Raw genomic sequence first — 14,346 nt, 5'->3', positions numbered from 1 at the left:
TGCTCAAAGTGAGATTTTCCCCATATGAGCCGAGTTGCTGTGATTACAGAGCCATGATCGTGTGTAACCCAATGCAAAAGGCAGAAGGAAAGAGGAGTGTTTCGGGAGCAAAGGAGACTCCCAATAAAGGAAGCCCGACCGGAGATACCCGGAGAGAGTGTGGGTCCAAGTGAGCCTAAAGTCGTTGCAGAGGTTGAGAAAGTTGGGAGAGCGAAGCAGCCCAAAAGGCCAGTGAGTGAAGTTCAGTGCTCAGAAACACTTAATAAGCCTTGCCGGTAACTTCAACCAGCTCCAAAGCAACTGATGTAGAGTTGAAAGCAAGTAGAAGTTCTTCACTTTCAAGTACACCGATAACAGTACACCATTAACAATGAAAATGTAACGCTTACATATTCTGAAAGCTGGAGTGTTAGCATGGAACGTGAAGACCATTCTATTCATTGTTAAACACTTTTCATGTTACCGGAGTGGTCATGTGCATTTAATTGTGGAAAAGGAACGCTATATGAATCCATTCCGAAAACCCAGAGATACTGTCTTACAAGAGTTACTAGTTAAACAAGCACAAAGGAAGGTCACGTGTGGCCAATTCTGTTTCCCGAACTAAGTCAGAAGTTGACTCTTTAAACTTATGCAGGAATACGAGTTCATTCAAGTCTTTAAGTTTGAAAATTGACTTTAAAGAGTGGTTGTGTGTCCCTAATTATGTTTTCACTTTGAAGACTGACCCATGTAACATTCTGAATTGACATTCTTTATTTTATGAAGTGGCTATATGGAAGAAAATAACAAGCAAACCCAAAGCCAAGAGGCGAAACCTTTTTACAGTGAAGTACTGTTTAAACCCCTCGACATAAAAAGTAAAGTTGTCAACAGTCCGGTAGCCTTAGGTCCAAGTGTGGCATTGTTACCTAAAGCGTAAAGAGTGTCTCTACGCATTCTGGGTAATTACTGGGACAGAAGGGGTGTGAACAAGTCTGGGGATGGGGAACTGGGTGCTTGGAAGGAACATTGGGGAAATAACCTGTAATGTTGAAGACTACTGAAGTGAAGAGGAAATCAGTCTTCTGGGCAGAGGCAGGTTACTCGTGGTGGCAGTCCGACAGACAGACGAGGCAGAGAGACTGCACCTCTTTTGGAGGTTACTGAAGGGAAGCGTGCCTTGCCTATCTGTAGAGGTCGAAGGGTCTTGTCATTACATGGACAATATTTCTGAAATATAAAACTGAAGCTGAAGTACCTGAACTTTGGTGATATATGATATGGCATTTATAACGCGCCTATGCACAAGTGCTTCAAGGCGCGACAAGGTAAGGGAGGGGAACAAAGGGAGGACAGACAACGATCCTACTAGGCCAGGTGTCATTCAGATTTCGCAAGTGCGTAGGAATGGGCAGGGACAGTGCATTACAAGATAACAATAAGTAACGGCCAGCATGTGGCGAGTGCACAGGTGTCGGGGGCTGGTAGGAGAACTGTAGGGATACAGAAACACTCCCCGATTGCAGGGCTTGCGAGGTGGGCAGTGCAGGTGTGAGACGCTGGCAGGGGAGGGACCTGGGCCCGAGATCAGAGGGTGTCCAGGTAGTCAGTGTGGTTCAGGTTTCAGCCAGGAAGTCAGCAGAGGTGAGGAGGAGAGAAAGCAGAAGCAAAGAGAAAGGTTTTGAGGTGCTTCCGGAACCAGAGATGGTTCTCCTCAAGTTTAAGGGAGGCAGGGAGGCTGTTCCAGAGGGAGGCACCAGCCGAAGAAAGAGATCTACCACCAACTTGTTGCTTGGAGAATCGACTGAACCTGGTGGTATATAAAACTTTCAGTGGGTGTTCTATATTGAAGTGGTTTGGAGTAGTGGCATACTGTAGGACAAAGGTGACTGTTCTCCTGTGGAGTGGGACCAAGCCTGATTTGCATATGGTCTTTCCCCTTTTTTAAATTATTATTATTATAGGATTTATAAAGCGCAAACTATGGCCAAAGGCATCTAGGCGCTGGGCAGGAGAGAGCAGTTCACCTAAACAAAGCCACAGGAACTAAAAAACAGAAGGCGAGCTAGATAGATGAGTCTGTAATGCTTTCCTGAAAGGAAAGCATTCAGTCATAGCTCTCAAATATAACAGAAGGGCATTCCACAGACTGGAGGCCAATACCGCAAAGCAACGGCCACCCAGACGCTTACGGTGGAATTTAGGAATCTTCAGAAGAACCTGCATTTCAGGTCAGAAACTTCTTGCAGGGCAGTACCTTTCCAGATTCTTTCTCAGATACTGAGTACCAGCATTGTGGAGGGCCCGGTGGACAATACACAAAATCTTAACCTCGATCCGCACTTTCACCGGCAGCCAAGGCAGCCGATGAAGGGCGACGGAAGGAGTCAGTCGAGGAACTTTGAGCACCATTCACGCTACTGCGTTCTGAAGGACCTGCAGTCGCTGGATCTGGTACTTCAGTTGTCCCAAATAGATAACATTACAGTAATCTAAGGAGCCCCATTATAGACTATGTCACCAGTGTAATGTGGTTTTCCAAGGGAAGAATATTCTTCAAAGTTTTCAATTTTCCAAAGCCAGCACCACAAATGGCAGAAATCTGGGCTTCTCATGAACCATTAGGAAGGAGTTTCACACCCAGACTCTTGACTGAAGCACAAGGAGAAGAACAAGGGGCGAATAATACGGGCCAGTATTGCTAGTCCCAGAGGTGATTCCTTCCCAGGGTCCCAACCACTAATATCTCTGTCTTGTTCCCATTAAGTTGGAGCCAATTGGCCGCCATCCTGGAACCCACTTTTTCCAAACAGTCATGCAGCTGAATGGGGATGCAGTTTGAGGAGAGTCCAGCCGAAAGATCAGCTGTGTAATCATCCGCATAAAGGTACACCACATGCTGTGATGAGGTCAGCTAACATGCTAACGTACAGGTTAAACAAAAGAAGATGAGGCCAAGCCGTGCGGGACTCCACAAAACAACAACAGGAGAAGAGAAACATGCTTGGAAGGATACGGTCTGCGAGCGGCCCTCCAAAAAGGATCTAAACCAATGGCTTGGCAGGCAAAGAACGATGGTCTGGGGGTTGCCCAGAGCAATGCCAGAGGTTAAGAACAATTCAAAACCTTCCAGCAATTATCTCTTATTTTGCTTCGACCGTTCTCATAGTAACACATGTAGAAGGGTGGTTAAGAGGGAAGCAGAAACCGAAATAGAAGCATCCTGACAATTATACCGAATGCACTACAGAGGTCTTAACTAATTGTAAAGTTGTAGATGAAGAAATTCTATTCTTTGAACCGTGGCAATAAATATTGAAGAGAAGATATCCAGGATTACAATTGGTGCAGTTTTATTGTCTCGATTTGGAAGGGGATCTTTTCAACCAAAACCCGAAAATTGTTACAAGCAGATTTGTTTGATGAAATTTTGTTTGGACTTGGAAATGATAAAAACTGGTTCAAGACTTTTCTTTTCCTTTGAACATTTTGAAGTGACTTGGAAACCTTTGGGGAAAGGGATTTTCCCAGGACAAGTGAAGGACATCCAGATATTGTTCAATTCTTATGTTGCTTTATGATTGTTCTTTGAATGTTTTGTTGGTTAACGTGAGGTCCAGTTTACCTAGGTTAGGAGGTGTTCCCTTAGTCTTTAGACTAGGTAGGGAATTCCCAGATGGAGACAGGTAAGCAATGCTTATTTGCAAACTTTTTCTTTAATAAAATCTTGAGAAAACTACAAGCAGGTGTCCGCCTCGCATTACTGACCCCCTACAGATAGCAAATAACATTAGGTTCAACACTCTCACTGAATGATTGAAAACACAAATACAGCATAGCTGAGTTATTGCTTCTATTTGAATGTATCAGCCCGGAGAATTTACATTTTCAGCCGTCTAATGAAATTATTTTGCCATGCAGAAATTACAGTGGGAAAATAGTGATCAATCATCGACTGAAACAGAGGATCAGATGTCTTTTCAATGGATACTGTTTGAGAACCTGACCATCTAGATTTCAAACCAAGCTGTAATGGTCATGGCGACAAAACTATTTGGGCAACTGTTTTTATTTCCAGTTATGAAAAGGCATTGTAAGTCATTTTTCTATGGCTAAAATATAATTAAATCAAAGCAGTGAGCAAATTTATGTTATCTACTTTTTTGGGAGTTTGATTTTGTGTTTTCTGTACATATTAAGGCATAACATTATTTCTCTAGGTTTGTTAAACCTTTCCAATTAACCTAAACATTAAAGTCTGCTTATAAGAATGTACTTGAAGCAATCTTGTTGACAAAAGCAATAAACAAGATCACCAGTAAGAAAACAATTTAGCAATTGAGGGGTCAAGGTATGTGACCGCACAACTTTTTCCCAACTCCACAATAAACATTTCATTAATTAATTTACTTTTGGTAGGAATATTGTACCAATTAAATATAATAAACAGGTCATCATTTGTTCCATAACTACCTAAATGAATTGCACCAATGCAATTAGTCCCTTCTTAAAAGGAATAGTAACCTACTGTGTTAACACCTTACATTCATTTTACTTTCTGCACTGTTCTTTAAATGTGACATTTGTCTTGATCTCACCTTGAAGTTCCACACATTTTTGTTTACTTGTTCTGGCTAACTCCTGGGCATCAAACAAGTCTTTGAGCAACTTCTGAATGTCTTGTTTTGCCTCAGTTTCTGATTGAACATTCTGCAATTCATCTGATTAAAAAACAAATCAATACTTTTAACTTTGTGTTTGTTCTCATTAACAGTATACTACTTGTTCTTGATGTCATGCAAATGTTAGATAAATGGCATCACCAGGAAGAAAGACGGACCTTTACATATTAACATATTCAATATATATTACAAGAGCTATGGTGCATACTGGGGCACAAAAGCCTGAGTGAAGCTGTAAAATACAATTTTAAGACAATGAGTAGAGTAACCTCAAACGCATGCTCATTGAGGAATACCAATCATGCACAAACCTAGTGATTAAAAGTGATAGTACAAGCATTGGCAAACAGAGGTGGAAATGACCGTAGCAGTCTCCAGCATTCTTGGCAAAGGAGGATTTGACTGAAGAGTGTTTCTAGGGGAACAGTAGAGAAGAAACCAATAGCATTTAAGTTCTTGATAGTCAAAGAATGTGAAAGATGGAAAGTGCTGTGGAAGGTCAGACGTTTAAGATGGAAAACTAGACATTGTTCCTACCGATTCACTTTACCAACTTGAAGAAATGCCTCTCCTAGAGCTACTACTATAATGCAGGTACCCTGTGAAGGGTGGACATCAGACTGTCTTGAAGTAGAAACCTTTTCCTCCGCCCAAACCGATGCTATCAAGTCAACTGATCCTACCACTAATAAAGGAAAAGAAAAGTTGGGCTGAGAAGTGTCCCTACTCCCCGTTCTTGGCTTGTGCTGGTTGGTGCTTGAGCACTCTCCCAAAGTACGTCTCTTTCAGGCCTTCACCTGCCCGTAAAGTGAAAATGCCTCTGGGCTCCATGTTGTAGCTTCAGGCTGAGGCCTACTCACACATTTCAAAACCTAAGTCCCTAGCTTTCCCCCACACAAGGGGACTTCTTTATTTATTTTTTCATTTATAAAGCGCACTAAACCCCCTGGCATCAAGGCGCTTGGGGCCCCTTTTAACAAAGCCTTACTCAAAACAAGATGTTCTCAGCTTAACTCTGATATTTGACTTTGCAAGACCTGCTGTTTAGGTTCATCCACTCTTTCTTAACTTCAATAACCCTTGGTGGGTTGTAGCATAACATAACAGGTCTATTTATAGAGCGCAAGTTCACCCCATAGGGGCACCTTGGCGCTATTGCCAGATAACAGAGGTTATTGTTAACCAACTTAATGGTACTCATTTTATCGACCTCTAAAGGATGAAGGGCTGAGCAGAACTGCAGAGAATCGATCCTGTAACCATGGGGTCAAACACTGACCTTAGTAGTGGATGCATTAGTCCACTGAGCCACAGACCCCGCTGTCAACCCCTCTTGAGTGTTCTCCTCTCTTTTGGCTATTTGGTAAACCCGTGTGGGCTGTTCCATTTAGCTTCACACCCTTAGACAGACCCACCAGGATTTTGCGGCATGAAATGGCAAATTGTGCGGCACAAACCTTTATTTATGGCAGCATTTTTGCAGCACAATTATTATTGACTCGAGGTTGCCAGATTGGTACATTGCAGGAAAGAGACTGTGTTCAAGGTTACAAGAGAGCCAGGGTGTCAATACATGTATCTTTTGTATCAGATAGGAAGAGTCCTAGATGTCTCTGGCTTGGCAGAATAGTGTTTGTTTTGGCTACGTTTTTTGGTTGAATGCGCATGCCTAGTTAATATTATTAATGTTATTAATCATTATCAGTTGTAATGCTGAAAATATTCCCCTACTATGTTCCCCAATCCCGCAAACACCCACACACCTCTCCCACCCAACACACCTCACACGTCTCACCAATTCCCCATCACAACTTGTACTTTTGAACCTCACGCTCAGTCATACACATAATCACATGCTCTGTCACACTGCCAAGTCACAATTTGCACTCTCTAGTCCCTGCCAAACTCCAAATCATACTCCAAATCACACTGTACGCTCCCCAATTCCTCCCGCAGTATACAGTCCTACATTCTTGTATGCTACTTCTGCATCTTTCATCCTTTCTCCCATTCTATCACACTCTTCCCTCATCCTTTCTCCCAATCTGCAGCTTACTGCCCTGCTAGGCCATAAAGACTGCATATGGAAACTAAGGCACATAACCATATACTATAATGACACGTCAGACGTGAGGTTCGTTTTTCAAAACAAGTCTGGTTTATTTCAAAGGTTTCTCAGTTGGCCGACTGGGTCTCAACGCCTCATGACGTGTGTTCCCAAACACTGTAAGATGCGAGAAAGAGCGAACAGCGCTCAAGCAGCAATATATATACATTAGACATATCCTTTGTTAAGGCGATTCGACCCGCCCTCATACATGTCATACAGGCTAGGGTTCAGTGATTGACAATTATGACAATTATGACATGTTATGTCAAGTCTTCATTCAGCCTAAACATAGTTATTTTAGCAAAGGCAGCAAAGACAGCTTTCTGTTATGAGAAACATGGAGCTCTGGCTCGGCAAGGATATCGTGTTCTTAGCAAGGAGACATTCCTTACTATGTTATCTGTGTGTTTCGGCTCATGAGCTAAGGGTCAGATAGTTCTGAAGCAGAAAATGCCACTCTCCGCAAAGGAGCACCGCTAGGAGAATATAATTCATGTTTAACTGCCTTTTACAACAGCGCTTGCAAGACAAACACAGTACAGTACAGTTTTACATTCCTTTCTGTGTTAGTATTTCAGCGTCCAAGCTGCGCCTCACACGGTGTGCAAGTCTAAAACATAGAATACATTTGCAAAGCGTTTTGACAGAAGGAAAAAAGCGAATGGCTGACATTTCACAAAATGGACGCCCTTTGGTTACATTGACGATTCTAGGATTGCGATGTTTGCCACATGATGTGATTGGCTTCTGGCCAACATATTATACATACTATAGGGTTGCTTTTCTGGTCTAACAGCCCGTTTCCGGCCAACCCCTCTCTGCTTTTGGCCCACTACTACCCCTGAGTTCCTTCCACTTTCTGTACCTGCGCTCTCTCTCTGATTTCTGGTCCACCGCCCCACTACATGCGCTCTGCTCTCTTGCCCACCGCTTCCCCCTCTGATCCACTGCTCTCCCTCTGTTCTCCCTTTACTTTCTTCGCTACCACGCCATCACTCACCCTCTCACTCCTTTCTCTCACATATTGTGACAATTTTTAAATTATTGAAGAAAACTGTAGAATTTGGCTTAAAAAAATGGGCCATCTAAAAATAGAGCAGAGGATGTGCTGTTTTTAGATAACCAATTTTTGGAAATGAGCAGGCCACCTTAAACTCAAAGGTGACCTGCACATTTTCACTGGACAGAGCTGTAGCCCAAATGATGCCCTGGCCAGCCACCTTGAATACGTTTGTGTTGGAAGCGCTCTCCCGACAAGGGACTACAGGCTCCCCGTGCATTTCACTGTGACTGGCCCTTGAGGGTTCTGCCACTGTAAAATGCAATCCCAAAAAACACTTTTCTATTCCATTTGGGGAACTCGTGCACGTATTTAAAGTGGGCGCATAGGGTGGCCTACATTTACTGCACATTTAAAAGCGCATCCTGCTTGGCAATTTGGGATTTTAAATGTGCAGAAATGCCCCCTGATTTGCGCTAAGGGGTGAAAAAGACATCTGAATAGGCGCATATAAAAAGCATCCAGTCAGATGTCCTTTGTGGATCAGGCTGCTTTTTCTTCATTTCTTGAGTCCCAAAAAAAGAGCAGAGAAACTGGCCCGTTGAGTATTTTATTTATTTTTTATTTTGCATAAACTGCCATTTTTGTGGGTGTTTTTGCAAAAACTAAAGTTTTTGCTTTTTTTTGCGAAAAAAGGCAGTGTTTTGCTGCATTTTGCAGGACCGCAAAATCGCCATAAGCTGGAGGGTCTGCTTAGAGTGTTCTACTTACTCATGGGTATTCTTTAGCCCTCTATGGGGACTTAACATTTGCTTTCACCCTCTGAGGTTTTTCTCTCAATCTTTGCATTCCTATAGCCCAACTGGGTCCTCAAGATAGTTGAACATCTTTCACAGCGTTCCAATGTGCCTCTCCTTATTAGTAACCGTGTACCTGCTTTTTCGGGGTGTCTGCAGTTATGCCAGAAGGCAGCTACTCCCATCCAGAAGAACAAATTATTCCTCAACAATGTTAACACTATCCGAGCGCAGCTGTTCTCTGAAAACCTTTCTACGGCACATCACAGCCGCGCCAAACACCTCTATATGCCCATCGACGGATATGACGTCGGGCAGATAGTAATAGTTACTCACTGTAGTGAGTAACATACTTTTTCTTTAGTCCCCTTTCCTCCATACTGCATGGGCGTCCCTCACTAGGGAGGGGAGACAGAACAGTTTTCTCCAGAAAAAAACACCTTCCCCATTAAATTGAGAGGCGTGGCCCTGGGAGAATGCGCTTCCCTGACTCTGCACACCGGCGCCACTCATTGGTGACCATTGATGCGTCAACGATATTTAACATTGCCTAATGACACCAGTATTATTAAGGGGGTTGTTGGGGGGGGGGGATGGTGGGACATATGGAGGAAAGGGGACTAAGGACTAAGAGTACGTCCCGTCCCCTTTCTTCCAGACTGCATGGGCGATTACAAATGAATGTAGCCCCAGGGTGGAGAGGAGACCATCCTTAAAAAAACAGGTTCCTTACAACCTCCTGTATGAAAGCCGCGCCTAACTTGGAACCGGCGTCCAACAGTAGTGCTGACAGAAAGCCAAAGGGGTGGCCCAGGTGGCCACCCCTGCCGACGACCTGCCATGGCACCTGCCACTGGAATGCGATGGTAGTGGCCTTGGCTCTGACAGCGTGAGCGTGCATGTTAGCTGGAAGCGGTTTGTGCTGCCCCTCATAGGCCTCCTTGATGATCCAAAACATTCACCTTGCTATAGAGGCCTTGGATGCCCGATAACCAGGCCTTGTGCCCCCTGTCCCCCCACCCCCTTGAAGATGACAGAGCGTCCGACTTGCGGAAGCCTTTAGTCCTGGCCAGATAAAATTTCAGAGTGTCTGTCATCCAGACAGAGCAAAACCCTATGAGTATCGTCCTTAGGGTCCTCAAAAAACTTAGGTAAAACTACCTCCTCATTGAGATGGAAAGAGGAGGCTACCTTAGGTGCGTTCTCAGGACCAACTTATCCTTTGGAAAAGTAGTATAGGGTTATGAAGCCACCAGCGCCTGGGTCTCGCCTACTCTGCGAGCAAAGGTGAGGCCCACCAATAGAACTGCTTTAATGGTGACCAGCCTGATGTCCGCGGACGCCATTGGCTTAAATGGTTTGAGCGCCAAGGCACCCAACACAAAATTGAGGTCCCACACGGGGTGTGGTTTCTTGATGGGAGTGAAGAGCCTGGTGAGGCCCGCCAAATGTTGCTTGACCATCGGGTTGGAAGAGAAGACCTCCTCCGAATTTCTGTAGGCCTCTATGGCTGCCAAATAGGTACAGCATGTATCCGCCTGAGTGAGCAAGGTGTGCAGAGAAGGAGAACATGTCATCCAACGTGCACGTAAGGGTGGGGTAGGGTGTGGGGTATTAGGGAGAATTCTCTCTTTAGGCTGAATTTCCTAACCTAGTGAGTCCCCCAGCAGCTTTGCTGGATTTCTGGAGTTTGTTTTTTCCTCCTGCCAAGAGTGAGACCTTTTCTTTCCTCCCACTCTTGGACATGATTTATGGTATTCCTTTGACTGTTAATGTGTTGAATGGGCTATGGGGTCCTTTACTCAATAGGGGCTCATGTGTTTTTCCTATGTGTGTTACACAGCACCCTCCGTGCAGTAACACAGGGGTGTCATAGTGACACCCCACCATGGACTCCATACCCTGGGACTGACTACTGTCTCCCAGGGCATGTAAAGTCAAAATTGGCTTTACTAGTCCCAAATTATTAACAGTAACCAGTACAAACCATCATATTGTGGACGTACTGGTTGGGGCAATTCGAATGCTGGGTCTGTTGTCCGAGGGGGCACGTCTCCGTCCCCCCTGATCGAGTTTTGGCTGGTGGCAGTGGAAACTACTTTTTATATTCGACCGCAAATATTTTCCTATGGGATTTTCCCATTGTTCGAGGCTACCAACTTTAATTATTTAATTCTCATAGCCTCGAACATACCGCCGGTTTATTTAATTAATATTAATTCTCCGGTTGGTATTTTTTGCCAAGACTCTACTCTAAAATGGCGTTTGTGTTCTCTTCTGTGACTCCAACCCAAGTCGAGCACTTTGTTCCACTTTTTGGCGGGCTTCTCCACAGAAGCCTCCAAAAGTCGTGCCACTCTGTCTGGGTACCACAGGGGGTGTGGGAGGGAGTTTAGGCACCCTGGACCGAGTTACCTTGGTAACACAGGTCACACTCTTGTGTGATTGGCCCAAGTGGTGAGCCGGCCGGCTCACCACTTAGCATGTTTGAGTGACAGCTAGGCTGAGTGAATGGGGGTTTTCTGCATAAAAGCAGGGCTTTGGGGACTGGAACTTCAGAGGCCGCCACAGGACCTGAGAATCCGACGAGGGAAAAGCTGAGCCGACCTACCACGACGACACCACCGGTGGAGCCCTGCAGAACCGACTCACCACTTCCCGACGACAGAGAAGATCTCCCGGCTGGAGAGGCTTCTTCCCTTGACTGGTGGGCACAACCAGTTTACCTTTCTTTCTTCGCACCCCAGCCCGGTTTGTGGTCGAACTACCCGTGCCAAGCACCCCGGCAGCCGGATAGCCACTCACCACTGAACCGTGAATCACCGGACCACTCCTTGTACCTGAGAAACTCTGCGGCTGGTTTCTTCCCTGGCAGTGCAACGGACTCCTGTCTTCCTCCACGACGAGATCCTCTCTTCCCCCGGACGAAGCACCGACTTTCATCCGGTGCCAGGAACAACTGCCCCCGCTGGAGCGTTCTCACGACTTTAAGGTACCGTGTCCGCCAGGCCTCCCTTTCTAAAGATTGCTACAAGGTAATAATAACCCCTTAACCTTCTGGACTGGGCTGGCCACCTTGACCCTCTAACTGGTCCCTTTCTTTGGTCCAACTCCTTTTTGAACCTTTACAAGACTTTTGTGCACTGCAACGGTGTGACCTTGGACACATTTCGTTTGGATCCTCTGAAAGTGGATCTGGCCTCTTGAACTCTAACTTCACGGTTTTACTTTGCCTTCCTCTCGTTATGTTCTGATAAAAGTGTTGGGATCTCTTTCAACTTGTTCTCTGCTCTTCTCTCCCTTTTTAAAACAAATTATTAGAGTGCCATCTACGTTAAGCGTTCACTGCTGTCTGAAAATAAGTGGGGCTTTACTTAAGACTTGTCTAATATTCTTTTAAGGGAGTGTATATCTTTTAGTGACCGTGTTTTTGAATTGCTTACTATTAGTGCCTGTGTGTTTTTCTAGATGTGGTTTTAAATAAATAATTATATCTCTTTTACACCAAGCCCCGGTCAGTGTTTACTTGTTCTACGGTGTTCTCTTGACCTATTGTGAATACTCTGTATACTGCCTAACTCTTCTTGAGGGAAGTCTGACTGCTCAGCCACAGCTACCAAGTGAATCTGTGTGGTACAGACTGCTACCAAGTGGGTTTACTGCCAAACACCTGTAGTCCTAAATCTTTTGCAGTGGTCCCAGAGGGAACTGCACAGGTTTCTGCCTAACATGGGGGGTGTCGATCTACTTAGAGTCGGCACAGTGACAGAACCTAGACCATTTACTCTTGCACTGGCTCCTAGTAGCCTTGCTCCTAGCGCCCTGAAGGACTTCTAGGTTAGCCTGTGATAGACCCATGTGTTTCAGCGTGACCTGCTCAGGAACCACACTGCAAAGGCCAACTTCGGTGGGGCGGGGTGGATGACCATAACCCCTACTGCACCAAGAGATGAGCTGGGACCAGCGGCAGGTGAATGGGAGGCCAGTCCGGGAGCCTATGAAGCGCCAAGAACCACGGTCCCGCAGGCCACCACAGAGCTATCAGAATGATGCTGAGGTGACACGATTCCTTTGTCTTGTAAATCACCCTGCGGATCAGGGGTGTAGGAGGGAAGGTATACGCTGTCATGCCGCTCCACTGAATGTGGAAGGAGTGGCCAAGGGAGCCAGGCCCCTGCCAGGATGCAAACTGCTGGCACTTCTTCTCCCAGCAGGCAAATAGATCCACCTGAGGATGCACCCATCTGCTAAAGATCTCCATCAGCACCTGATCATTCAATTGCAACTTGTAATTGTCCGCTGCCAGGTTGGACTCCCCCGGAAGGTGGATGGCCATCAGGTAGATGTTGTTCTCCAGGGCCCATTTCCACATGCTGATCGCTAGGCTGCACAGTGGAGGGGACCGGGTACCACCCTAATTGTTGACATAGTACATGCTGGTAGAGTTGTCCTTCTGGATGAGGACGACCTTACCCGCATCAGTGGAAGGAAAGCTTAGAGAAAGAGGCAGATGGCTTTCAGTTCCAGCCAGTTGATATGAGGCTCCTGCTCCGGGGGGTGGGGGGGCCAGAGGGGGGTCCAGACTACATGGACACTTGTTTGTCCATAGTGTCCCCCCCAGCCTTCCAGGGAGGAATCTGTAGTGATGGTGACCTGCGGGAAAGGCTTGCCCGTCCGCAGGTTGCAGTCCCTGGACCACAATGTGAGGTCCGGGTGGGGATGAGGAGGAATGCTGACATGCTCTGCTTGGGAGCCCCGCTCCCATGAGGCTGCAAAAAGCATCTGTACTCTCCCCATCTCGAGTCTCGTGTGGAGGTACGGCAAGAAGGGCCGCTGCTTTGATACCTATATGAGTTGGTAGCACAATTCCGAGGTCCCTTCTCCGGTGAGAAAGTGAGTAGTGGCCCTCTTGATGCCGTGATTTTGTCCTCTGAGGGGAAAACTCTCTCTGAGCTTGTGTCCCATATGAGGCCCAGAAAGTTCAGGCACTGCGTAGGCTGCAGCTGAGACTTAAGATTGACCCAAAATCCCAGCTCGAGGAGTGTAATCATAAGGGTGGAGGGAGTGGGATGAACTACCTCTGGAGATCTCGGCCTGACGAGCCAATCATCCAGATATGGGTAGACGTGGTGGCCCTGAGGAGGACTGCCACTGCATTCATAAGCCTGGTAACTACCCTGGGGGCTGAACTGAGGCCAAAGGGTAGCACCTTGTATTGGAAATGGCAGCCAATGATCCTGAATCGCAGATAGGAGCGATGGGGCTGCAAAATCGGGACATGTAGATAAGCGTCCTTCAGATCCAGGGAGCACATCCAGTCTCCCCTGCACAATGTCTCTGCAATGAGTGCTGGCGTAACCATCTTGAATTTCTGAAGAGGGAGGGAGAGGTCCAACACAACTCTCAGACCAGCCTGGCTCTTCTTTTGTATGGCAAAAATGATGTAGTAGAAGTCCAATCCTTACTGGGAGGCTGGGACTTCTTCCACTACCTGGCTCTCGACAAGCGACCGAATTTCCGCAAACAGAGTTGCTGTCTCAATCTTTGGGAATGGAGGGGAGAAGAGAGGTGAGGAATGGATCGGTAGGCGGTACCCTGTGGATACTACAGATGGGATCCAGGGGTCCACAAACTTCTGACGCCAAAATTGTCTGTGAAAGGCAAGCCTGCCCCCACGGGAGACACATGGACCCGAAGGGGCGTGTCATGCCTTCTTTCCCTCTGAGGGTGTTGCGGAGGAAGGGGACCGAAAAAAGCCCTTGACCCCCCCCCCCC

The 14,346-nt window shown here is 46.2% G+C and overlaps 1 protein-coding gene across 7 annotated transcripts in view; it reads right to left on the bottom strand.

The window, feature by feature from the left end:
• SLMAP (sarcolemma associated protein) overlaps positions 1-14,346 on the bottom strand; it is a 1,535,859-nt gene that overhangs the window by 550,119 nt on the left and 971,394 nt on the right. For 4 of the 7 annotated variants that reach the window (XM_069643684.1, XM_069643683.1, XM_069643687.1 and 1 more), the window contains one exon: positions 4,581-4,703. The exons of the other annotated variants lie outside the window; for them this stretch is intronic. In XM_069643684.1, coding sequence (XP_069499785.1) covers positions 4,581-4,703 — 123 coding nt within the window. The remainder of the gene's footprint in view (positions 1-4,580; positions 4,704-14,346) is intronic. 7 annotated transcript variants of the gene reach the window in all.

This window comes from Ambystoma mexicanum, chromosome 2p (genome assembly GCF_040938575.1).
Source record: "Ambystoma mexicanum isolate Mex_15411 chromosome 2p, UKY_AmexF1_1, whole genome shotgun sequence".
Taxonomy (NCBI): domain Eukaryota; kingdom Metazoa; phylum Chordata; class Amphibia; order Caudata; family Ambystomatidae; genus Ambystoma; species Ambystoma mexicanum.
This window is presented reverse-complemented; position numbering and strand designations above follow the sequence as displayed.